Below are 25,566 nucleotides of genomic sequence, written 5' to 3' on the forward strand. Positions count from 1 at the left end.
GTGAAAACCCTGAGAGTAAATCAGACACAGTACAGTGGGGATATACAAAGACTTTCAAACAAGGTAATTACACACCTGAAGTAATGGTGTTTCCAGAGGACGACAGACAGAGTCAGCGCTACAGAGACAGAGTTCAGAGAAAGATCCAGAATCATCCAGGATATTTATCTCTGATCATCTCTGACCTCACTGAAGAAGATGGAGGAACATATGTGTGTGGCGTCAATGGGAAGTTTGCCAGCACTGTCACTCATGTCATTTATGTCAAAGGTAAATCTAACAGAAACACAGCATTTGAAATACATCACATAAAATCATCTGGTCTTTTGTGGCCTTTATTAGAGCAGTATGTTTGTGGATAGATGTCGTACAACAGGGGAATGTGTGGTAGTCTGTTCCTGCTTCAGTTCCATTCCTCCTCTCTGTGATCAGTGTTTTCTGTGAATGATCATCACTTCCTCCTTCAGTCTGAGGAACTCTTCACATTAACGGCTGTAATCCAGTTCTAATGATGGTAATAAATCAGTAACTAGCCCTTGTTGATGTGGTAGCTCAGTGTTTATTAAGCAGTTATGACACAGTAACAGATGCAGTGTTAGTAATTAATAATCCAATCATCTGCTCTCTAATAGTTTGACTTGTGTTCAGTTCAGAGCGTCCTTCCTCATGAAGTGTGCACTACCTGCTGTGTGTTACGCTCCTGAACTGATCAGTGTGTTTCTCCTGTAGAAAAAATAAGATGGAGCTGGTGAATGGTCTGTAGCTGATAGACTGAGTTACTGATGCACTTCTCCTTTATTGTGCTGCTTTGTGTGGAACACACTTCTTTTCCATTCTTTCCTTTTACTTCGACATGTTCAGCCTCCTGCTGTGTTCAGAGCGTCTTTACATTATGACCATCGTTACCATCATTAACCACTAATTACTACTTCCTGTGTCCCTCCAAACACTGATCTCCTATTGGTCCATGGGTTACACTCTGAACTCATGATTAAAGGCCTGTGTGCACTGAGAGGGATTTATTAATTTGGTTTATTTGGATGACAGGAAATGAAAATGTAAGATCTTGTAAAATTTAACTGTGACAAAATTTCACAATCCAATGATTTTTGCCTCTATCATTTTCATAGCACCAACCACTAAACTGGCTTAATGTATTTGTGTCTTACCACCCGGTGCTTTGTAAAAGAATTGTCCATCGACACTTACCACAGATCTCAGCACTGGACTGAAAACACCTGCCTACAATGTTGGCAAAAGTTTGTGGCCACCCCTTATAATGGATTCAGTTTGGGTCACTGGGTCAGCTCTGGTATGAGAGAGGTGTTCTCTAACTTATTTTTGCTGCAAATTAAATTGAACAAGTGCAACAGTGGGATTAAAATTAGTGTTCAATGTCTAGGGTTTAATACCTGCCCAAAAATCTTTTCATGTTGTTGTTTCCTGTCGCTCACTCTGTACGTAATCGCCTTAAACTTCATTTTGAAAAATTAAATAAAAAGTGACCTAAGGTAATAGATACTGCCTTAAAGCAATAATGGATAACCATTAACTAATTAAATGCATGATCATGATTCTTGAATGTCATGTTATACCACTCTGATTGACCTCTCACTAAAGCAGTAGTCAGTAAACTGTGATTAAAGCAGGGATCAGGAGCGACAGGTTCCTGTTGAACTGATGTGAACAGAGGACTGAACAGTGTGGTGTAAATCAGTGAGGAATGTTAATATGTTGTAGACTGTAGAGTGATGGTGATGATGTGTTTGTGTAGATCTGCAAGGCTGCTCTGAGCTGGGTCCTGGTGAGAACTCTTTCACCAAATCTCCAGGAGAGTCTGTACTGCTGCCCTGCCCCTGTCCCAGTGACTCCAACATCACACCAAAGACAGTCACATGGAGCTTCTCAGAGAAAGAAGGGAGTGAAGTAAAGACCCCAGTGTCTAATGATACAGGGCCCAACGGGGGCAGAGTCCAGACGTTCGATCAAGAAAAGTCCAGGAATTTCTCTCTCCTCGTCTCAGACCTGACTAAAGCGGACAGTGGAGCCTATTACTGTATGGTCTACGACAAAGAACCACCAGCTGTATTTCTACATGTCAAAGGTCAGTCACTGAACTCATTCCATAGTGTCATCATTTCTGTCACTGACTCAGCACCAAGGTTTGATCCAGAATCCTCTCTCTCTCTGGAAATGTACTAAACACATCTGCTGAAATTACTGAAGTGTCGATGGAGAGTCTTGTCTGATGCTGGTTCTCTGTGAGAGGACACTGGCATCCTGCTGTTATTCTGCGGCTTTCTGCCGTGTCTTACTTGTTTGTGCTACAGTTCATTCTGTTTTGTTTAATGTAAATCTAAAAGTATGGTGTGTTAGATTTCACTAATGTTGTCTGGTTACTGTGAACACTGACTGGAAATAAGCTTTTTTTTGTTTGTTTTTTTCTGCTCTTTTTTTTCTGCTCTGGACCCTTTTATGGTCACTGCTGCTTGGTGACTAGTGGTCTGCTAATGTGGCTGCTAGCTACTGCTAATGTTGAAAAAGAGCCATTTATCATTGCTGTGTAAGAAGCCTGAAAATAATGTTGATGTCTTCTGGGCTAGCAGTCTGCTAATGTGGCTGCAAGCAAATGATACTGCAAAGGGAGTCTTTTATAATTCCTGACGCTCAGTGGCTAGTGTCCTGCTAACAGTGCTGCTAACTGCTGCTAATATCAACCAAGGTCATCATTTATCATCATTGCTACCTGGGGGCTAGCAGCCTGCTAATACTGCTGCTAGCTGGTGATGATCTCAAAAAAGGAGTCTTGTCTCCATTGCTGTGTGACAGTTACTGTAAACTAAGCAAGCCCATTTAACCTGTTGTTTTGCTGCTAATCACTTACTGCTACCTCCTCTCACGAGCTATCTCTGTGTTGATTTATACTCTCTGTTTTGCTGTGTCTTTTAAATTTGGTGTTCCTTCTCAAACTGCAGAGCAAACTTAGTTATGAAAAAGGAACTCCATTAATATTAATAACATTATTATCACTCACTGCTATAAAAAAAGAAAGAAAACAGGAGTATTAATATGTAAGCAACGTATAAATTATTATTAGGATAAGATTTTCAACAACCTCAATTTAAATATGTAACAATTAGATAGCTACAACCATAAATATAAATATAATGAAAGTGAATGTAAACAGGTACAAAGAGAGACATATCATGGATAACATTAAAAACAACAGGTAGGTGCCAATTGCACTGGTAACTGTAGCAGCTCAGGTGGAGAACACAGGTCTCTGTGCAGATATAAGAACAGTGTAGTGGTTGGTTTGGTTGGTTTGTTTCAGGCTGCGCTCTGCTGGAGAATAAACAGACTCAGACTAAGGGTCTACACAGTGGGGGACTGTAACTCTAAACACTTCACAATAACACACACAGCTGGCCTCCCACACTAGGAACATACAGCTACATAATTCAGGATTGTAGTTCTCTGCTACTGAATTTAGTATAAAGAACACACATATGATTTTGAAAATAAATTTTGATTTTCATGAATTCGTAAGTACATATGTGAACGAGCCAATGCAGGTGTAATGCTCTCATCTAAGTGTGTTGAGCTCCAATGGTATTTTTAGGACACATCAGTAGAAAAAAGAAGAGAGTTAAATACAGCAGTCTCACTTCTCTCAGTCTCAGAGTGGACACAGGTCATTGTTGGAGAACAAGAGAATGAGAAAGAGAAGTTTTCTCACGATGTGGTGAATGAGACGGAGAGCTAAAAACAGCCTTCACACTTACCTCAGTCTCAGAGTGGACACGGGCGATCGAGCACAAGATATATATATATATATATATATATATACATATATATATATATATATATATATCTTGTGCTCGATCGCCCGTATATATATATATATATATATGTATATGTATATATATATATATACAGAGAGAGAGAGAGAGAGAGAGAGAGAGGTTGTATCAGTCTGGTGCTGAAGATGTTGAAGATGTTGCTGTGTGTGTATCTACTCTACTGTTTGCTGCAGGTGAATTCAGGTGAGTTCTACAGTAACTCTGAGGTGTTCTTCATGGAAACAGTGTCCACTTTTACTTCAGTGAACTGGACAGAACGTGTAGGAGGTTTATGATTATGGTTTTTAAAATGATTTTCATTAGTGTATCTGTTCTGTGGTGTCCTCTAAAGTGTGTCCTGAACTCTGGTGGCCTGTTGAAACGTGTGTTTATTAGGTGAACAGATAAGTTCTGGCGTGTCTTTGTGTGATGTTTAATTGTAATTCAGACTTGAAATGTTCTCCCACACAACATCATTTTATAGTAACTGTGTCGTATTAAAGATGACAATTCACATTTTAGTCAACAACAATTCACCTAAAAATGAGCCAGTGTGAAAATGGAGAAGGATGAATATTTTAAACTCTAAATCTTCCTACAGCTGCGGTTTACCACAGAATACTGTCTCTGTTTATGTTCCAGCGTGTAACACTACATCTGTAGATCCTTCTGTAAACACCTTCTGTAAAATATAGTGAACGTGGAGAGGTCTATGTCAGTTATTATGTTTCTGAACTGTGGAACTCTGTTCCTCGTTTAATAGGAGACTTCAGCACTCTACACAGTTTTAATAAACATCTGTAATAAATAACTGTTAAAAATTAAAAGCTTTATTTGGAAAATATGAAGCACATTAAATCAGTGTTAAATTGTTTGAATAGTTTTGTAATACATACTTATTCATATTTCCAATTTATTTATTACATTTATTTTAAAATTTATAATTATTATTAATATCAGCTGCAGATGTTGAGCTCAGACTAAAAAAAACTGAAAACTCTTTTTTATATTTTTTTAATGTTCTTTAAATTTAAATACAATTTTCCTTCTGCTCATTTCTGTATAGAATACAATGTAAAAAAAAAAAAAAAACATGTGGAACCATCCATCACTAAATCAGTTGGAGACTCTGTGGTGCTGCCCTGCTCATGCACTTCTCCTTTATTGCGTTGCTTTGTGTGGAACACACTTCTTTTCCATTCTTTCCTTTTACTTCGACATGTTCAGCCTCCTGCTGTGTTCAGAGCGTCTTTACATTATGACCATCGTTACCATCATTAACCACTAATTACTACTTCCTGTGTCCCTCCAAACACTGCTCTCCTATTGGTCCATGGGTTACACTCTGAACTCATGATTAGAGGCCTGTGTGCACTGAGGGGTATTTATTAATCTGGTTTATTTGGAGAAATGTAAATGAACTGGAGCCTCTGTGGAACTGATGATGTCTTTTACATCAGACTCCATTTTTCTGGACGGTGAAATGCAGCATATGATTTGTCCTTTGATTTTAGCAGATCTTTGTCCACAACAAAAACTCACCGTCCAATCATCTTAGTCTCTGCCGTCACTAAAGCCACAACCAGCCAATCAGCTTATTGCGTTTGTGTCTCAGTGCCCGATACTCTCTGAAAGACTTGTGCAGAGACACTGACCACAGACCTCAGCACTGGACTGAACACACCTGCCTACAATGTGGCCAAAAGTGTGTGGACACCCCTTATAACTGATTCAGACTGGGCCCCACACCGCCGAGAGTCTGAGAGAGAGCGCTGGGTATAAAGTGTCTCATATGAGACGGTGAAACTCTCTGTGATTCTCTCTGTTCTCCAGAGTCAGATGAGGCTGATCTCAGCGTCTGTGTTTTTCTGTGAGCATCAAAAGAATATTCATCATTTCAGAAAACACATCTTCTCCAACTCTTTAATTGTTGCTGGAACCAGTGAAACACTGCAATAAAAATATCACATTGAGTCTGTGTAGAGTTTAACTAGTGCCAGTATTTCTCCGGTTTATGTTGTTGATGTGTGTCACGTTCTGTGTGTAACAACATTGACTCATTTCTGTGTCTGTTCTGAAGTGGACCATGTCTTAATTCAATAATGGATCATCAATAACTGATTAATAACATCATTAATAACTCATTCCTGACCGTTAACGTGATGTTGTACTTCTCTGATTGACCTCTCACTAAAGCAGTAGTCAGTAAACTGTGATTAAAGCAGGGATCAGGAGCGACAGGTTCCTGTTGAACTGATGTGAACAGAGGACTGAACAGTGTGGTGTAAATCTCTGAGGGATGTTAATATGTTGTAGACTGTAGCGTGTTTGTGTGGATCTGCAGTCTGCTCTGTGCTGGGTTCTGGAGGGGAATCTTTAACTAAATCTCCAGGAGAGTCTGTACTGGATACAGGAGCCGTGTATCATCACTGCTGCCTTGTGGTTAATGCCCTGCTAACATTGTTCTTAGCTGCTGCTGAAATCAACTGAGGGAGCCTTGCTGCTGTCTGGTGGCTAGAAGCTTTGTAACATTGCTAGTATCTGCTCTTAATATCAGCCAGGGAGCATTTAATTATCACTGCTGCCTAGTGGCATCATCCTGCAAGTGCTGCAGTAGCTACTACTGATGTTGACCAGAGGAGATATTTATCATCTCTGCCACTTTGTGTCTCATCTCAGATTCATCAGATTTATGATGTCAACTGAATTCATTATTTAATTGCTCTTGAAGCCTTGAGCCCAATTATGCCAAGTCGGCTCTGGACCCACCGAGACCCTGAACTGGATAAGCGGTTACAGATAATGAATGAATGAATTAATTAATTAATTTAAGGACATATTTTTCTTTAAAACCCAGAACATGATGTCACAATTTACATGTGATACTTTAATTTATTGCAATTAAACTATAAAATATGCCATTTAAAAAATAGAAGAAATGTAGTCCTTCATTTGAGATGTGTTAATAAAAATATAAATTATCAGTAATATATATTCACACCATACAAGATATAGTCATGTGATGTATGTTACACAGCCTCCCAGATCAGTACAGTACATTACTCTCTGATACACCACCTGTTAAACTGAAGCTCCTTTCTGGTCAAACCCATAAATAATGCTAGAAGCCTCTTCCAGCTTTAGATCACTATCTAAATAATGCCAGATAGATGTGTTTAATTTCCTTAAAATGAGATACAGGCTACATCCAATGTAGAGGCAGTCTTCCGAGGAATTAGGAGTTGAAGGAGGAACTAGGGGAGAACGTGACAAAGACTGTGTGCAGAAACCAATGTGGTTTTTGGAGAAGACCTTCAGGACACAGACCTGCCACTAGGTCTTATTACACAAGGCAGTAGATCAGGGCAAAGTTATTAAATCATATACGGTGAAACTGATCATATAAACAAACTACCCAAAATACAATGGTCTCAAAACACTTCAGGCTCTCTGGAAAAATCACTGATTCCTCACTTAATTAACAATGCCACAAATCCAGTCATAGATGTCAGTGTGAGCATCACTTTACAGATGATGTAGATCAGAGAACACTTCTCTAGTACATTTTCATGGTCTGTATGTTATTGACAACAATTACACTAGTCATTATTGTGACTGCCACATAACACCAACAGCCAATCCACTGCTGATCATTTGTGCCTCTCACAACAGCACCCTGTAAAAACAAATCTCTTAGTTTAATCTTGAAACACTTTGCTCTCCCACCGCTGTATGATTTTTTCACATGTTTGAAAGGAACATAGAGAGGTCTCTTAGGACACAAAGCCAAATAGCCGCTGTGAAAGTGAGTGTAGTTTGAGCATGGTTTCTGTTCCTGCAGGCTGCAACCTGTCAAAACCTCAGGAGGTGGTGATCAGTAAATACCCAGGAGAATCTGTTCTCCTGTCCTGCTCCTGCAATGACACAAAGACCAAACCTCTGAGTGTGAAATGGCAGCGTGGAGACTCAGGTGGGACTGAGGTGTCCAATGGAACAGACGGCTATAAAGGTAGAGTCCACATGTTTAATGAAGGTCTTCCAGCAAATCTCTCTCTACTGATCTCCAACCTGACGGAGCAGGACCAGGGCACATACAGATGTACAATCAACAACAACCAGTCCGTCAACATCACACTCAACGTTAAAGGTAATCTGACACTTCTCTCAGGATCTAACTTCATCTTTATCTGATCACACTGCAGCATCACTACAACAGTCTGTAGATTTATTAAGAACTGAACTGAAGGATGTTCTGTTTCACAGTGTTGATGTTCCCGAGTTTTGCTGTGGACTGACTGACACATGGCTCTTATAACTGTCATCTGAGATTCTCACATTCGGGTCATCCGTTTACAACGTAATTAATAACTATTAATAAACAAATAGTAAACAATATATTAACATTTATAATTTATTCTAAAGTGGTACCTTTTCCACTGTGATGTTCCTGACACGTGGAAGTTTTCTGGTGTTTTATGTGGTTTATATTATTTACTAACGACTAAACGGACTGTGACCAATATGAAGAGTCAGTGGGAATACTGAAAACAGATCAGTTACAAAAGCAGTGCAGCACCAAGCTCTGTAATGTAACCAGGAGTGTCAGTACCTCTCCTGCCCAAAGTGAAAATACCCAGGATAGGATGCAGTAGTGTAGCCTAAATAAACTTCTACATAAATCCCAGATACCAAGAGAATTCAGATCCCCCTGGACAGAGTGTGTACTAAAATCAGTTCCTACATCATGTAACTGAAGATCAAAGCCAAAACAAATAGTCTAGCACCATGGAAGACCATGAAGCTGAAACAGGGTCTGACAATGTTGACTGATCACTTGTTTCACTGAAATCCTGACAGACTGACCTGCTGCACCATGACCTGACGAAGACAAACACAGAGCTGCTCTACAGATGTTATAGCTCAGACAAATGTAACACTTCTCTAGTACATTTTCATGGTGTGTATGTTATTTCCAACAATTACAATAGCCATCATTAACCAGTTCCTGTGACTGCCACTTAACACCAACAGCCAATCCACTGCTCATTCATTCATCACAAAAGCACCCTGTAAAAATAAATCTCTTATTTTTATCTTGAAACGCTCTCCATCCTCTGTATGATTTTTTTTCACACGTTTGAAAGGAACATAGAGTGGTCTCTTAGTACACAAAGCCAAACAGCAGCTGTGAAAGTGAGTGTAGTTTGAGCATGGTTTCTGTTCCTGCAGGCTGCACACTGTCAGAACCTCAGGAGAAGGAGATCAGTAAATGCCCAGGAGAATCTGTTCTCCTGCCCTGCTCCTGCACCGACCCCAACACCAAACCTCAGAGTGTGAAATGGCAGCGTGTAGACTCAGGTGGGACTGAGGTGTCCAATGGAACAGACGGCTATAATGGTAGACTCCACGTGTTTAATGGGATTCTTCCTTCAAATCTCTCTCTACTGATCTCCAACCTGACGGAGCAGGACCAGGGCACATACAGATGTACAATCAACAACAAACAGTCCGTCAACATCAACGTTACAGGTAAATGGACACTTCTCTCAGAATCTAACTTCATCTTTATCTGATCACACTGCAGCATCACTACAACACTCAGTAGATTTATTAAGAACTGAAATGAAGGATTGTGTTTTATAAAGCTGCTGTTATTCAATTTGCTGTAGACTGAGTGACACATGGCTCTAATCATTATTGTTAGAGATTCTCACAGTTTGAACTTCCGTCAAAATAAAATTTCATTTACTAATTGTTAAACTGACTGTGACAGACATAGGGATCTATATTTTAAAACTATAAAGTATTTGTTATGCACAAAAACACATACAGAGTGTTAGAATGAATACTGTAATCATTACTGAAAGCTGTAATATTGTAAAATTACGAAAAAGCTAAACATCCTGAAAATAGGAAACTGCATCTCCAAAATGGCAACATCTGAGGAGACTGAGGGAATTAAATCTTGAATATGAATGGAATGTCATTGATTTTGTTGTGTTCTGTTTTGTTTTGATTCCTGCTTTTGTTCCCCATTTTCATGTGATCTTCCTTCCCTCATATTCCCTTTGATTACCCTTCGCTCATGTTTCTAGTGTCACCTGTCGTGATTAGTTCCCAGGTCTTGTCTTCATATCTCTGTCTCTAGGTTTGTCTCTGTGTTTGTTCTGTTTATTGTCTCATATTCTATGTTTAGACTTCTGGTTTTGGTTAGCTTCCTCCTTCTGTGTTTTGCCTTCTTGTTCTGCATGTAGCCCCTTAGCTCTTTATGTAGCCTCACTGTCTAACGTGTAGCCCCTTAGCTCTGTGTGTAGCCTCACTGTCTAGTGTGTAGCCACTTTGTTCACTGGTTTGCCTCCTAGCTCTCTTTGTAGTCTCCTAGTTCTGTTTGTATTGTTTCTCTCCCTTGCTTGCTTTGTTTCTTATTCTTGGTGTTTCCTTTCTGTTTGCTTTGCTAAATGTCAGTATTGTTACTTTTGGTATTGTTGTCTTAGAATTGTCTTTGTTTTTTTCATTAAATTATTCTCCCACATTTACCTCCATCTCCGTTCCTTATCCCTCGAACCTCCGTATGTGACAATAAAGCTTTACACTTCAAGGGTTTTTACTCTTATACTTATGAATGAAATATACCGGCAGTAAGTGTTTCCAATGCTACAGGGACTTGCTTTGATTGCTTGTCTAAGAAACATTTACAGTACATCTAAATGTAAAGGCAGCCTGACCTTCTATATACAGTAATAAGAAACCTGTTCTTCATATCTATCTGACTGACACTGATAAATATATTTTAGTGAATTGTTTCATTTTGCTGGAAATTTAAAAATGTTTCAGGAATTTTCAAATTCGGGTGGCACGGTGGCGCAGCAGGTAGTGTCACAGTCACATAGCTCCAGGGGCCTGGAGATTGTGGGTTCAATTCCCGCTCCGAGTGACTGTCTGTGAGGAGTGTGGTGTGTTCTCCCCATGTCCGCGTGGGTTTCCTCCGGGTGCTCCGGTTTCCTCCCACAGTCCAAAAACACATGTTGGTAGGTGGATTGGCGACTCAAAAAGTTTCCATAGGTTTGAATGTGTGTGTGTGTGTCTGTGTTGCCCTGTGAAAGACTGGTGCCACCTCCAGGGTGTATTCCCGCCTTGCGCCCAATGATTCCAGGTAGGCTCTGGACCCACCGCGACCCTGAATTGGATAAGTGGTTACAGATAATGAATGAATGAATGAATTTTCAAATTCAATAAAGGTAAAGGTAGTTTATTGAATGTCAGACAATATTGGGTCTTATCTATTTACACATTAACCCTTGATGTTTGTGAAGTAATTAATGTGTTAAGAAATTAACAATTAGGATTTTTATTCGTGAATCATAAATCGTAGTAATTTATCTTCTACTTACAAAACACAAATGTTGAGGATTTTTAGCAAATTGAAAATGATTAAATACAGTCCATTAATTAGATTCAAAAACAATTGTATATTCTTCTGCTGCCCTATCAGTGCATTCAACTCCTGGCCAAGGTAACTGGAATTCCATCATCATCATCATCACCATCACCTTCTTCATCATCTGTGTGTTTGTACTGATACTGCTAGGGGTTTTCTTCTTCAGGAGTAATGGAAAAGGTATGAGAGACAATACAAAAAAAATATTGTGCCTTCAGCACGCCCCACAGCACCTTTTAAATCAAGATAAGATAAGATAAAGAAGTTGTTGTTTAGTGTGGTAAAAATGGCATGTGTGAGAATATTTTTCAAATTCTACAGGAAGAAGAAAGAGCAGCAAAGCAGAAACAGGACCAAAGGGTGAGGTAAATACATCTGCTTTTAATTCTGCTACCGTAGGAGAAACATAATGTGTCTATTCAATTATAATATGTATTGACTTTATCTTTCCCCAGGTGGACTTAATATACACAAATGTGACTCCCAGTGTAAACTCTAAACCAAAAGAAGAGCAGGTATTTTTACATTACACACATCGTTCAGCTCAAAAATAAACATATTTCTGCAACACAATATTTACAGATAACACCCAGCACAATAATGAATATATAAGGTTTTCAAAAACAATTTTTAAAAGCCGTGAAACACTGCTGGATAACTTTAAAGCATTGTAATAATAACAGTTTATGTAAATCATATTTAAATAATGAGTTTTAAAAAATCCATTCTACATTTCACTTGTTTGTTTAACTCTGAGACGTCTGTAACCACCTCTAAGTTCAGCAGAACCACTCTTAAGATTGGCACATCTTTTTTAATCAGGTGCTATTTCCCTGCTCTGAGGTATTTAACGAACCCAGATGCAACACACTTATACACACGCAAACCACATCCTGAATTGTTTAGTGTGTGTGTGTGTGTGTTTGTGTGAGATCCATGCTACTTTAAATTAAACTTAAATTATTATTATTTTTTTAATTAAATGTAATCTCAGAATTTAATGTAAAGTGTGTTAATTAACTGTATAAAGCCTATGGAATCGTTCTTTGTTAAGAGATAAAACGCACTGTCCCTTACTCAGTCAGTAAGGGACACGGTGTGGACAGCGTTTTTGCTGCAGTATAGTGAGAAACCACAAAGCCCATCTTATTAGTGGTGGGGGTTTGAAAGGACTCAGTGTAGAGAATGAGTTCTTAAATGTTTCTTTTCCAAATACACTGACTAGACACCCTCGGCTTATCCCCTGACTCTTAGGTCTGTCGAGGCTGTGTAATGTATCCAAATATTTTTAAAGAACATATTTTTTAAAGTGATTTTATTATTTTTTTATTTTTTACTCATTAGTTTATAGAGCATAGCTCAGAGGACACAAAGAGTGTTTGAACATATGGTTTTGTAACCTGTCATGGGACGGTAAAACGGAAATAAGTTCAGTCTCTAACACCCTGCTTCTAGGTGGTAGTTTAAAAGTTGTGTGGTTGACATGCTGTAAGAAATGATGTGCTGCTCCTTTAAAGGAACACTAGCACAGGTCAAAAGAGTGCATAGTTCTTTTTTAAATATAACATCTATAAAAATAGAAATGGTAATGTTATTAACTTTAAAGTTGTGTGTATTTGTGATGTGTCTGTGTTTTATTTTAAGGACACCGTGACCTACTCCTCCATAGTCTTTGGTAAAAATGAGAAAACAACACAAAATCAGGTGTGTGACAGAGAATGGAGAAATCAACATTTTTAAATAATGACCCCTTAATGTGTTTAATAATATTAATGTCATCTCTAGGCTGAAGAGAATGTGACATATTCAGAAGAGGCTTTGAATAGACTGCACAAATCAACCCAGGAGGTACGTGGTAAAGCATTTTAAAAGTACAAAAGTCAGAGGCCACACTTCACTTTCTGAAAAACAGACAACATATACTTTCCAGAAAATAATACAGAAACTTCAGAAAGAAAATATAAATCACACGGTTCAGTTTTTACTGTTTCCAAACTCTGCCTTCATCACATCTTCCACTATTTTTAGGAGACTCACTTTCAGTTCCTCAAACTAATCTGCAGCTTCACCTTTACAGTTCAGTGTCTCTAATGATGTTTTTGCATTTACGGCTTCCCCCCCCTCCAGTAACAGACATAGGTGTTGAGACTACGCCACCCCTTGGTTTATTCCTAGAGCAGAAGAACTCTGTTAAAAAAAAAATTAAAATCAACAAATGCACATTTAGAGAACAATATAAAGTAAACTTTACATTTGATGTAACTGCAGTCAAAAAATAACCACTGTTAAAAATCAGTATAAAATAAAAATAAAAATAAACTATATATTGTTTACATTGATATCAGTTCCTCTGAGTCATGGGAATCCATGTTAGCTCCCAGACAATAGAAGATCAAATGGCTTGAAAGTTACATTGGTGTAGCTTACTTTTGAGACAGGTCACTGAGTTAATCTGAGGGGGCAGATATGACTTGCAGGAATTCTGACTCGTTCTGATTCAGGATGTGTGTGTCAGGATTAATGCTCCTGGCATATTTCAATGTGGGTGCTGTTGATGATGACGGTGATGTTCTTTAAGCTAGGCCTGATTTTGCCAGCACAACATTATAGAGATTGTGCTCCAGACCAACTGACCAGGCCAAACTTTAACTTCACCCCAAGAAATGCCATCTCCTACGACTTCTCCTACGATGATTCCTGGGATATACTGTGATCAGTGACAGAGGGGAGACCAAGCCTGAAAACGCGGATGTAATGTATGAGTGGCCTGTGCTGTAGAGAACCTGGAGTTCTTTTTAAGTGAGATTTCTGGGACTAGCCCCAAGCTCCAGTCGTTGTAGGAGGGGCCCCAGTCAGGTGCTTGAGTGACTTAGCGAAGTGGTGTATCAAGTGTGGAGTGGTCGACAGACTTTATGAGGAGTGGCAGACTCTGCGTGAGGCTGGGGGCTCACAGGTAAGCTCCCAGCATGCACTGCAGGATCCCCTTATATGTCATATTGAGGTTGAGATCTGAAAGAGTGTTATGTGACGGTGGACAGTTCACTGCCATCCACCTCGTCCAAATATTGCTTACTCCCTTCATTAGGTTCACTATGACCTTTCTAGTGCAGAAATAGCTCCCTTTTTATTGGTCGGCTGTCTAACACTGATGTAGATTCATTCATTAATTCATTATCTGTAACCCTTATCCAGTTCAGGCTCATGGTGGGGCTGGAGCTTCCCCGGAATCACTGGGCGCAAGCTGAAAAAAATACCTGCAGGGGGCACCAGTCCAAGCTGTAGATTCAGATTTTGTAAAATATAGTTTTGCTTGACTCTAGATAAGACAAGTTCCAAAGCTCAGAAATAGATACAGGAATGTCAAACCTGCTGTAACTGTGTGTGTGTGTGTGTGTGTGTGTGCATGTGTGTCTGTTTTCTTCTAGGACAATGTGGTCTACGTGTCTGTGGGCTGCAATGAAGGCTGTTGAAGGCATTAACCTAACCCTGAACAAAGACAAACACACAGCATCTGTCACAGTTGACCCTTAGTTTTCCTTGTTTCAGTCTTAATTGTTAGTCTTTCTGTTGTTGATTTTCTCCTTCTTTACTCATGTTTTCCTTCATATACAGGGGTTGGACAATGAAACTGAAACACCTGGTTTTAGACCACAATATTTTATTAGTGTGGTGTAGGGCCTCCTTTCTGGCCAACACAGTGTCAATTTATCTTGGGAATGACATATACAAGTCCTGCACAGTGGTCAGAGGGATTTTAAGCCATTCTTCTTGCAGGATAGTGGCCAGGTCGCTACGTGATGCTGGTGGAGGAAAACGTTTCCTGACTCACTCCTCCAAAACACCCCAAAGTGGCTCAATAATATTTAGATCTGGTGACTGTGCAGGCCATGGGAGATGTTCAACTTCACTTTCATGTTCATCAAACCAATCTTTCACCAGTCTCGCTGTGTGTATTGGTGCATTGTCGTCCTGATACATGGCACCGCCTTCAGGACACAATGTTTGAACCATTGGATGCACATGGTCTTACTGGTGCAATGTGCAGTTAATGAAGATTGGCCACCAGGCTGGTCCATTTTAGCCATGAAACCTCCCACACTACAATGACAGTTGTTTCACTTTCATTGTCTAACCCCTGTATATCACAGTTCCTGTGTCTGATCTGCTTTCTGTTTAAATGTTTCCAGTAAATATGTGTTCTTACATTGTCATGTTCTTGCTTAACATCATCTTCCTCTGTTGAATTTACGTTCCGATAATCAAGAAGACACATGCCAAGAATGGTTAATTTTCTCGCTCCACCCTCCTCCCAACATGACGAGGATGCATCAGTTCATGAGTAACCCAACAGAGCAACCTGAAAATCCCATCATTCACAGATTGTTCTAGCGAGGTGACTTCTGAAGAACCTTCTCCTGGAGAACACAAGTCCATTCTTTGTGTACTTCGTACTGAGAAACAGCACTTGCCTATTTCTGTCTGTCTCAGCCACGCCCCCATCCTCACTGCCCTCCCTTCACCATTCCCTCATGTGACTGCTCCAGGTGTGCCTCATTAGTCTGTGTTTATAAACCCAGTCCTTGTATCCTCCAGTTTATCTGTCATTTGTGGTTTAAGTCTTGGTTGCTTTTCTAATTCCCTGGTTCTGTTGTCTCTGTTTTTGTTTGCCTTTAGTCTGTAGTCTGTTCTTTTGTTTCATGTTCTGCCCCTCAGTCTCCCTCTCTCATTATTCCCCTTGTGTTACTCCTCTTTTAATCTGGTTTTCTTCAGTTCTGATCCCCTTTTAGTGAATCCTGTTGTTTTCTAGTTTTAGATGCTGTGGAGTTCTCTGTGTACTCTTAGGTATCTCTCTCTGTTGGAATTTCATTCCAGTATTAACCCATTTCTTGTTTAGTAATCATTTTTAGCTTATCTCTATCTGTAGTTTGTGATTGGCTTTAGATTTATAGTTAACGTTCTTTTGTTAGAGTATTTTTTCCATTATTCTCTTCTTTTAATGTTTGGTTTTGTTTTTATTGTGTGTAATAAACATATATTGAATGATTGACTCTGCAGTTACATACGCCTCTTACCTCCTAGCGCCGCAACTTGATTCCCCATGTTTCATTTCACATTTTTCTCAAGTCCTTAAGACTAAAATTGGTCTGGCTCTGAATGGGTAGGATAACACCTCTCTCCTCAGTCACACAAACACAGTTCTGGTCAGTGTGTGTGTGTGTGTGTGTGTGTGTTTTAGCTAAAGTACCACTGACCAATTGGCGAGTGGTATTGTGGGTGATTGTGTGGATCCTAGACATCAGGGTGGATTTAATAAGGTGAACAAAAAAGAGGAAAATATATATGCACGTACAAATATACATACACATATACGGACCATACTAATAATTACAGTTAATCCATAGCTATTTAAAACACATGACATATTTTGTTGCTGTCCAATCACAAACATATATCTCCCTAAACAGTAATTCTACAGTAGAAGGAATAAACCTCCTTTACTTTCAGAGGAAGTTGATGTATTCAGAGTAATTCAGAGTAATCTTAAATTTCCCCTGGGGATCAATAAAGTATCTATCTATCTATCTATCTATCTATTTCACAGCATTTCTATTGGTCGATTCAACATGAAATTTTCACAAAATTGTGAAGGACAGCTGCTGTGTTCAAATGATGTAGTGAACTAAGCAAGCACAAAAATGGAGATACATGTTTTTTAATTGGGCAGTGATGATATGTTAATGTGTGTGTGTGTGTATAAGCCAGTAAAAGTTAATACTATGTAAACTGCCTCTCTCCCACAGTCCAGGCTAGAATAGTAGCACTTAGTTTCTTAGCATTAAATGTAGTTATTTTTATCTGCTCCATTCACCATCTTTTTTCTCCTCTTCCTTGTTTATATTTTCTTTGTCATTTGTTTGCTCCCAGAATGATATTTCTCTGTTGACACCTGCAGTGAGAGTGAGTGGAAGTCTCTCTGATTTCCCAAAAAGCACAAGCAGAACCCTGACGTCTGGATCAGTAATGGGAACAAAAGCCTTGATGGCTAGAAACCAGTGTAAGACTCTCCACTGGAGATCACCAGACCGTTTAATCAGAGATGGCTTTCAGAGAACCCTCCAGACAGACAGCGATGCCTTCCATGAGGTCTGACATAGTGTGGGGATCCAGGTCCTGCAGGTCAGAGAGGTCCTGTTTGTGTCTGACACACTGTCCAAGTAATGGCTTTCTTTTGGAAGGTGTCAGTTCTTTTGAGCATTGCACACCATTTCCCATAGTCCTGCAGGAGGCAAAGCTTGTCCAGCATAAACTGTCCCTCCACAAGTCCAGAACAGAGAGGCCACAGCTTAGGTATCCCCAGGTCTGGTTCTGTCACTGTGAAGGGTCAGCCTGTGCCACAGCAGCAAAGCATTGCTACTTTGGGAGACTTAAAGTTCCAGAATACTATGAGGTAATTAGTGCTAACCATCTGCACCTGGTAGTCCCTGCATTTAAGGCTATGGCAAACAGCAAACTACGGTCACATCTTTGTTTAAGGTTGATTGGTACCACTGGGATTTAGTTTTTTGTTTGTTTGTTTGTTTGTTTGTTTGTTTGTTTGTTAAATCTGATCTTGATTTTATTTACTTGCTCTTAATTGATTTTTATTGCTTCTGATTATCCTGTAGCACTTTGAGATTTCCTTGAAATGTAAAGTGCATTAAAAATAAAATATATTATTATTATAATTATTACCATATTCTGACTGCTGAAAAGGAAAACAAAAAAAAGGTAAGGGAAAAAAAAGAGAATTTCACAAAGGTTAAGTCTACTAAGATGCATTTATTTAAAATTCATTTAAAACATTGTGGCATTCAGTCCCAGCTAATTTCCCTTTGTTTTAAGTGGTGATACTCATTCATCAAAAATTCATCATAAAATCTCATAATTGGGGTTTCCAGTGTGTGTTCGGTGATACCAGAGAAGACAATGTTGACGTGTTTAGTTTTTAAGTGTCACAATTTGTTCTTGGCTTACCTTTATGTAACATTTCAACCAGCAATAGTCTAGAGTTAATAGCTTCCTTTAGCAAGATATTACCGACCTCTTTGCAACACCATGGTAATGTTTGCTCTTATGTGGCTTCAAGGAAATAAAAAAAATGTATCGGATTCATTTAAAGTAGTATAGCTTGATTTAACTTGTGAAAATTGGAGTATTCAAAACAGATAAGTGTTTTGATCCTGAAGATACAAGCACTACCAAAGGGGGTTTTTCAAAATTTCAAATCAGAAATCCTGGAAACTTTTGATACCCTTTACCAGGATGAGGTGGACTTATGTGGGATTGATAGTGTTGAGGATGCACTTTGTGCAGAAATTACTTGAAAATAATCCTAAAACACACACTGTAAACATTACTCTGTTAAAACACCTTTTTAGAGTACAACTAAAAATCTTATTGAAATATACCTTTGGCAAATTTTGGATTTAATAAAAATTCAGTTAGATTTTCCATCAACAGAAACAGCTACAGTATAATCTGTCCAGCAGTGATTCAAATGATCAGATCTGAGCAGTTGGGGCCAAACGTCTTCTCCTCAAACTCATTAAGCACCAGTGACGTTGTATGAGTGCCAGTTTTTAAAGATGGTTCGAAATTTCCTCTCTGTCTTACCTCTCACTAAAGCAGTAGTCAGTAAACTGTGATTAAAGCAGGGATCAGGAGCGACAGATTCCTGTTGAACTGATGTGAACAGAGGACTGAACAGTGTGGTGTAAATCAGTGAGGGATGTTAATATGTTGCAGACTGTAGAGTGATGGTGGTGATGTGTTTGTGTAGATCTGCAAGGCTGCTCTGAGTTGGGTCCTGGTGAGAACTCTTTCACCAAATCTCCAGGAGAGTCTGTACTGCTGCCCTGCCCCTGTCCCAGTGACTCCAACATCACACCAAATACAGTCACATGGAGCTTCACAGAGAAAGAAGGGAGTGAACAGACCCCAGTGTCTAATGATGCAGGGCCCTATGGGGGCAGAGTCCAGACGTTCGATCAAGAAAAGTCTAGGAATTTCTCTCTCCTCGTCTCAGACCTGACTACAGAAGACAGTGGAGCCTATTACTGTACGGTCTACGAGGAAGAACCACCAGCTGTATTTCTACATGTCAAAGGTGAGTCACTGAACTCATTACATTGTGTCATCATTTCTCTCACTGACTCAGCTCCAAGGTTTGATCCACAATCATATCTCTATGGAAATGTACTAAACACATCTGCTGAAATTACTGAAGTGGTGATGGAGAGTCTTGTCTGATGCCGGTTCTCTGTGAGAGGACACTGGCGTCCTGCTGTTATTCTGCAGCTTTCTGCCGTGTCTTACTTGTTTGTGCTATAGTTCATTCTGTTTTGTGTGGTGTGTTAGATTTCACTGATGTTGTCTGGTTACTGTGAACACTGACTAGAAAAATTTTTTTTATTTATTTATTTATTTATTTATTTTTTTTTTTGCTCTTTGGTGATTAGATGCTTGCTAACTCTGATGCTTATTGCTGGGACTGTTGAGCAAAGCAGCCTGCTAACATTGACTGACAGACCCTTTAATGGTCACTGCTGATTGGTGACTAGTGGTCTGCTAATGTGGCTGCTAGCTACTGCTAATGTTGAAAAAGAGAGCCATTTATCATTGCTGTGTAAGAAGCCTGATAATAATGTTGATGTCTTCTGGGCTAGCAGTCTGCTAATGTGGCTGCAAGCAAATGATACTGCAAAGGGAGTCTTTTATAATTCCTGACGCTCAGTGGCTAGTGTCCTGCTAACAACATAACAACCAAGGTAACCTTTTATCATCATTACTAGCTTGGGGCTAGCAGCTTGCTAATACTGCTGCTAGCTTGTGATGATCTCAAAAAAGTCTTATCTGCATTGCCGCATGACTGTTACAGTTACTGTAAACTAAGCAAGCCCATTTAACCCTGTTGTTTTGCTGCTAATCACTTACTGCTACCTCCTCTCACCAGCTCTCTCTGTGTTGATTTATACTCTCTGTATTGCTGTGTCTTTAGTGTTCCTTCTCGGGGCGGCACGGTGGCGCAGCAGGTAGTGTCGCAGTCACACAGCTCCAGGGGCCTGGAGGTTGTGGGTTCAATTCCCGCTCCGGGTGACTGTCTGTGAGGAGTTGGTGTGTTCTCCCTGTGTCTGCGTGGGTTTCTTCCGGGTGCTCCAGTTTCCTCCCACAGTTCAAAAACACATGTTGGTAGGTGGATTGGTGACTCAAAAGTTTCCCAAAATGTGAGTGAATGTATGTGTGTGTGTGTGTGTGTGTGTGTCTGTGTTGCCCTGTAAAGGACTGATGCCCCCTCCAGGGTGTATTCCCGCCTTGCACTCAATGATTCCAGGTAGGCTCTGGACCCACCGCGACACTGAATTGGATAAGCGGTTACAGATAATGAATTAATTAATTAATGTTCCTTCTTGAATTGCAGAACAAATTTAGTTATGAAAAAGGAACTCTATTAATATCATTATCACTCACTGCTATAAAAAAGAAAGAAAACACGGCAGGAGTATTAGTATGTAGATAGATAGATAGATATAGACTTCCCAGGGGAAATTCAAGGTCTCAGTAGCTTACAGACATCACATACAAACAATCACTAACAGCAATGGACTAATATATATATAAATCCACTATACATAAGAGACAGTAGAAGATAGAACATGATACTAAAATATTAAATGCTGAAAATATTTTATAACCTAAATCAAACTATCAAAAAATCAAATACCAAAAAATTAACATAGTGTGCTTAAGAATGATCAGACATAGCCTGGCAAGAATCTGTGATACAGTGAGCAGCTGAGGATGATCTCTTAAGTGCAGTATATAGTTTAAGAGTTGAAAAAGTGTGGATAGTGCAAAGTGTATGGAATGTGCAATATCAGTGTGGACTGAGGTTTGGAATTAGAAATAAATATAATAAAATAAATAGTGCAAGGCAGTACAGTGCAATGATCCTGTATTAAACACAACAGGTAGGTGCCAACTGCACTGCTAACTGTAGCAGCTCAGGTGGAAAGGACAGGTCTCTGTCTAGATATAAGAACTATTTTTCAGTGGTTGGTTTGTTGTTTCAGGCTGCGCTCTGCTGGAGAATAAACAGACTGTAACCATCAGTAGATCTCCAGGAGACTCTGTTCTTCTGTCCTGCTCCTGCACTGAGCTGCAGGACAAACCTGAGACAGTGCAGTGGATAACACCACACCATGGAGATCTCCTCTCTACTGAACTCCCTCAGCGCTACAACGGCCGAATTCAGACATTTAACCAGAACTCTCCAGGAAATCTCTCTGTTCTGATCTCAGACCTGACTGAAGAGGACGGAGGAAGGTATTCATGCTGGATAAACCAGAAACAGTACCGCCACTTCAGCCTCAGTGTGAAAGGTACACTACTGGAGTCTCTCCCTTTCCTAGAAACACACACCTCATACTGACAAATGAAACCACAAAATGTCTACAGCACTAAATATTAATATATTACTGCCCTAGAGCAGCAGAACTAGGTTTTGTAAAAATGTTTTAAAACAAAGCCTAGGTAGACCCATGTAAATGAGCTAAATTACAATATTCTGTGTTCCTGCAGTCTGCACACTAATCATTAACACTAAGATGATAATCAAATATCCAGGATGCTCTGTTCTCCTGCCCTGCTCCTGCACCGACCCCAACACCAAACCTCTGAGTGTGAAATGGCAGCGTGTAGACTCAGGTGGGACTGAGGTGTCCAGTGGAACACCACTCTACACAGGTAGAGTCCACATGTTTAATGAAGTTCTTCCAGCAAATCTCTCTCTACTGATCTCCAATCTGACGGAGCAGGACCAGGGCACACACAGATGTACAACCAGTCCATCAGCATCACACTCACTGTTAAAGGTAGAATATTCTCATATTCTTCTCTAAAAAATTGAGATGGAGCTGCAGCAGGTTTGTTCTGAACTGTGTCTGTGGAACATCTATAACATTGGATTTAGCTGATGATAAATTTAAATTATACCTTTACTTGCCTTGTTAAATTATATTAAAAATACATGTTAACATCTTATCCCCACTGTGTGTGTTAAACAGAGTCTGTAAAGTTGTGTGTGAGGAAACCTGAAGAACTGTGAGAGTCGCCCACTAGTGGACAGAGAGAGAACTGAGAGACTCGGACCCTGTGCTTTAATGATAATCAGAACTGATGGAGAATTCAAAGTGACGGTAGAAAACCAGAAGAGTGTGATTTTACACTTTTACCTTCTTTATCTTCCACTGTCCTCAGGTGTTCAGTGTGGGAGACTTTACATGACTTTATTTCAGTTTAGATCTGTTCTGTTCTCTGCTCTGCTTTTAAAGTCTGTTAGATTTGGTTTTCTTTGTCGTTTATTGTTTAATAAAGTAATAAAGTCACTCAGAGTCTTGTGGTGTTTCTGTATTTTACTGAAATCTTCATCTTCTGTTTCACTGCTTTTACTCAGTGATTAAAACACGTCTCTGCACTCGGCTCTAAACTCTACAGCGAATACTGCCCCCTACAGATACAGAAAAACCTGTCCGGTGCAGCTCTCAGCCTGTCCACCAGAGGTCCTCCTCCCCTGAATATTAACCACTGTCCCAGCACCGGTTCAGTCTCACACACCTGTCTCCTATTGTCCCTCATCAACTTCCATCCAAAGTCCTCTCGCTCACTCCACTCCTGTAAGATCTAACAGACTTAGATAAACACTCTTAGTGAAACATGTTCTACACCAGACACCAGCTGGAGAACCCTCTCAATCAATCAAATCAAATGTTATTTATATAGCGCTTTTCATAACAAAAGTTATCACAAAGCAGCTTTATAGAGATCCAGGTCTAAGCCTCCTATGAGCAAGCCAGGGGCAACAGTGTCAAGGAAAATCTCCCTCAGCACATGAGGAAGAAACCTTGGAAGGAACCAAGACTCATACGGGGAACCCATCCTCCTCCGGTCGACACCGGAGACACAACAGAGAACAGAGCCAAAGTAAAAGTGAAATGATGACAGATGAAGGGGTTATAGTAATGTAAATGTAGTATATTAGTGATGTATGAGTTTGAGGAAGGAGGAGGTGATCAGTGATTCTGTGAGAGTTAAAAGTAGGTGCAGAGTTAATTTGAGATAAGATGAGATTTAGATGAGACAAGGCCAGGGTCTTGTACAGGATACCCAGGGGCTGGATCAGGGCAACACCTGGAGAGCAGCAGGACATCTCAAAGCATGAGAGAGACAGGAGAAAGAACCAGACAAAGGGAACAAATAAAAATACAGAGGTTAGTAGGTTCATGGTAAAGAACTGGCAAAATTGTCCTGTGAAAAAAGCTTCCACGGGTCAGGCAAGAGAACCCAGCACCAGACAGCGTGTTGGCGGTTACTAGAAAGCTAACTAAAAAGCTGTAGCTATGGTTGTATGACAGGGTTAATACAGAGCAGTGATAATATGAAAACCAGCTCGAACTCTAATAGAGAAGGAGTAACCTGAGTTACTCTCAGTGCTATCTAGAACTGTTTACAGTGGGTTCTAGAGCAGAGTCCCAGAGTAGAGCGTTTACACTTTCAGTTTTTGGTAAAATATCTAGAACGTTTACTGAAGAACACTTAAAGAACTATGTTTAGTGACAGAGGAACGTGTGTAAACTCCTGAAGATCTGAGAGTGTCACGCTGTGGATTCTTAGAGAATTTAAAGAGCTTATACCCTACATTTTCTCCTGATATTATTCTCTTTGAGGTTCACTGACCACATTTGTGTTTAGTTTCATTTCCACTGCTTCACTTTTACTGAAATCAGTAAAGGGGTGTGTTTTTGTTTTCTCCAGAATTACGAACTAGATTTAAGTAGTTCCTTGTTGACTCCGCCCCTTTGTCTGTGCTGGAAAAGCAGCACCATTCAAAACCGGAAGCATTGATTTACACTCATCCTCCCACAGTCCAAAAACACATGTTGGTAGGTGGATTGGAGACTCAAAAGTGTCTGTAGGTGTGAGTGTGTGAATGAATGTGTGAGTGTGTGTTGCCCTGTGAAGGACTGGCGCCCCCTCCAGGGTGTGTTCCCACTTTGTGCCCAGTGATTCCGAGTAGGCTACATAGCGACCCTGAACTGGATAAGGGTTAGAGACAATGAATGAATGAATGATTTACATATATTTTCACATTATTATACCACAAAAGTATCATTAGGCAAATAGATATCATTTTTAAAAATGACCAATTTTATTGGTATAAAAAACCCTTCAATGTCAAACCTGAACATGACATACATGAGGAAAAAAAATGTAAGTTTTAAAAAACTAAAGGGAAGGGGCAGAAATGTGGGAAATTGGCAGAAACAAAAATAAAGTGTAGAACCATGAACAGATCTGCCACTGAATCAGGGGAAAATTGCATGAGTTTTTCTAGTCGAGCTAAAAGACAGGGCGCATGAGTCAGTAAAGAGAGGGAGCCAAGAGAGTGGAGGTCAGTCATCTACACCAGCCCTGACCCTGGAAGAGGAAACCTCTCTGGGAAAAAGAGCCAACAGCATCTAAAGGGATGAGCCTCAACCTCCATCCCCTGAGCATCCTTCTTCACCTTGTAGACGTCCTGGGTCACCTCCTGCACCCAGTCAAAGCCCTCCAGCTGGTCCAGAGGCTCCAAAATAATACTTTAATAATGTACAATTATACAGTAATAAATACACTTCTGCTACTGCACTGGGAAATAAACTTCTGATGGAATATATTTCTGTTAAACGTGTGAATCAAGAGATAATCTGATTACATGTTTGATGTGAATGAAATGATTAAACACTGGAATGAAATGAAACACTGTGTGAGTTTATGCTCAGTCTCAGACTAAGGGTCTACACAGTGGGGGACTGTAACTCTACACACTTCACAATAACACACACAGCTGGCCTCCCACACTAGGAACATACAGCTACATAATTCAGGATTGTAGTTCTCTGCTACTGAATGTAGTATGAAAAACACGCGTATGTTTTTGAAAATAATTTTTGATTTTCATGAATTCGTAAGTACATATGTGAATGAGCCAATGCAGGTGTAATGCTCTCATCTAAGTGTGTTGAGCTCCAATGGTATTTTTAGGACTCATCAGTAGAAAAAAGAAGAGAGTTAAATACAGCAGTCTCACTTCTCCCAGTCTCAGAGTGGACACAGGTCATTGTTAAAGAACAAGAGAATGAGAAAGAGAAGTTTTCTCACGATGTGGTGAATGAGACGAAGAGTTAAAAACAGCCTTCACACTAACCTCAG

At 39.8% G+C, this 25,566-nt stretch overlaps 1 protein-coding gene and 1 long non-coding RNA gene across 2 annotated transcripts; both read left to right on the plus strand.

The window, feature by feature from the left end:
- The first annotated feature begins 11,733 nt into the window (after window positions 1-11,733).
- On the plus strand, window positions 11,734-16,166 carry LOC136696850 (uncharacterized). Its single transcript, XR_010802646.1, has 4 exons — window positions 11,734-11,795; window positions 12,925-12,984; window positions 13,066-13,128; window positions 14,706-16,166. It is a non-coding gene; the product is annotated as an uncharacterized lncRNA (long non-coding RNA).
- A 2,739-nt stretch (window positions 16,167-18,905) lies between these two features.
- Window positions 18,906-22,583, plus strand: LOC136696414 (polymeric immunoglobulin receptor-like). Its single transcript, XM_066670809.1, has 5 exons — window positions 18,906-18,954; window positions 19,100-19,426; window positions 21,390-21,698; window positions 21,898-22,062; window positions 22,383-22,583. Exons 1-5 carry the CDS (start codon window positions 18,906-18,908, stop codon window positions 22,421-22,423), a joined length of 891 nt encoding a protein of 296 aa, XP_066526906.1. The 3' UTR covers window positions 22,424-22,583.
- Window positions 22,584-25,566: the final 2,983 nt, after the last annotated feature.

This window comes from Hoplias malabaricus, chromosome 5, assembly GCF_029633855.1.
Source record: "Hoplias malabaricus isolate fHopMal1 chromosome 5, fHopMal1.hap1, whole genome shotgun sequence".
Classification (NCBI taxonomy): Eukaryota; Metazoa; Chordata; class Actinopteri; order Characiformes; family Erythrinidae; genus Hoplias; species Hoplias malabaricus.

What these genes read in the sequence shown, in the direction of transcription:
- LOC136696414 (XM_066670809.1), top strand. Translation starts at nt 18,906, where the DNA reads ATGGTTCGAAATTTCCTCTCTGTCTTACCTCTCACTAAAGCAGTAGTC. An exon ending in CTTCAGCCTCAGTGTGAAAG is followed by an intron (nt 21,699 to 21,897) that starts GTACACTACTGG and finishes GTGTTCCTGCAG; the next exon opens with TCTGCACACTAATCATTAAC. An exon ending in TGGAACACCACTCTACACAG is followed by an intron (nt 22,063 to 22,382) that starts GTAGAGTCCACA and finishes TGTGTTAAACAG; the next exon opens with AGTCTGTAAAGTTGTGTGTG.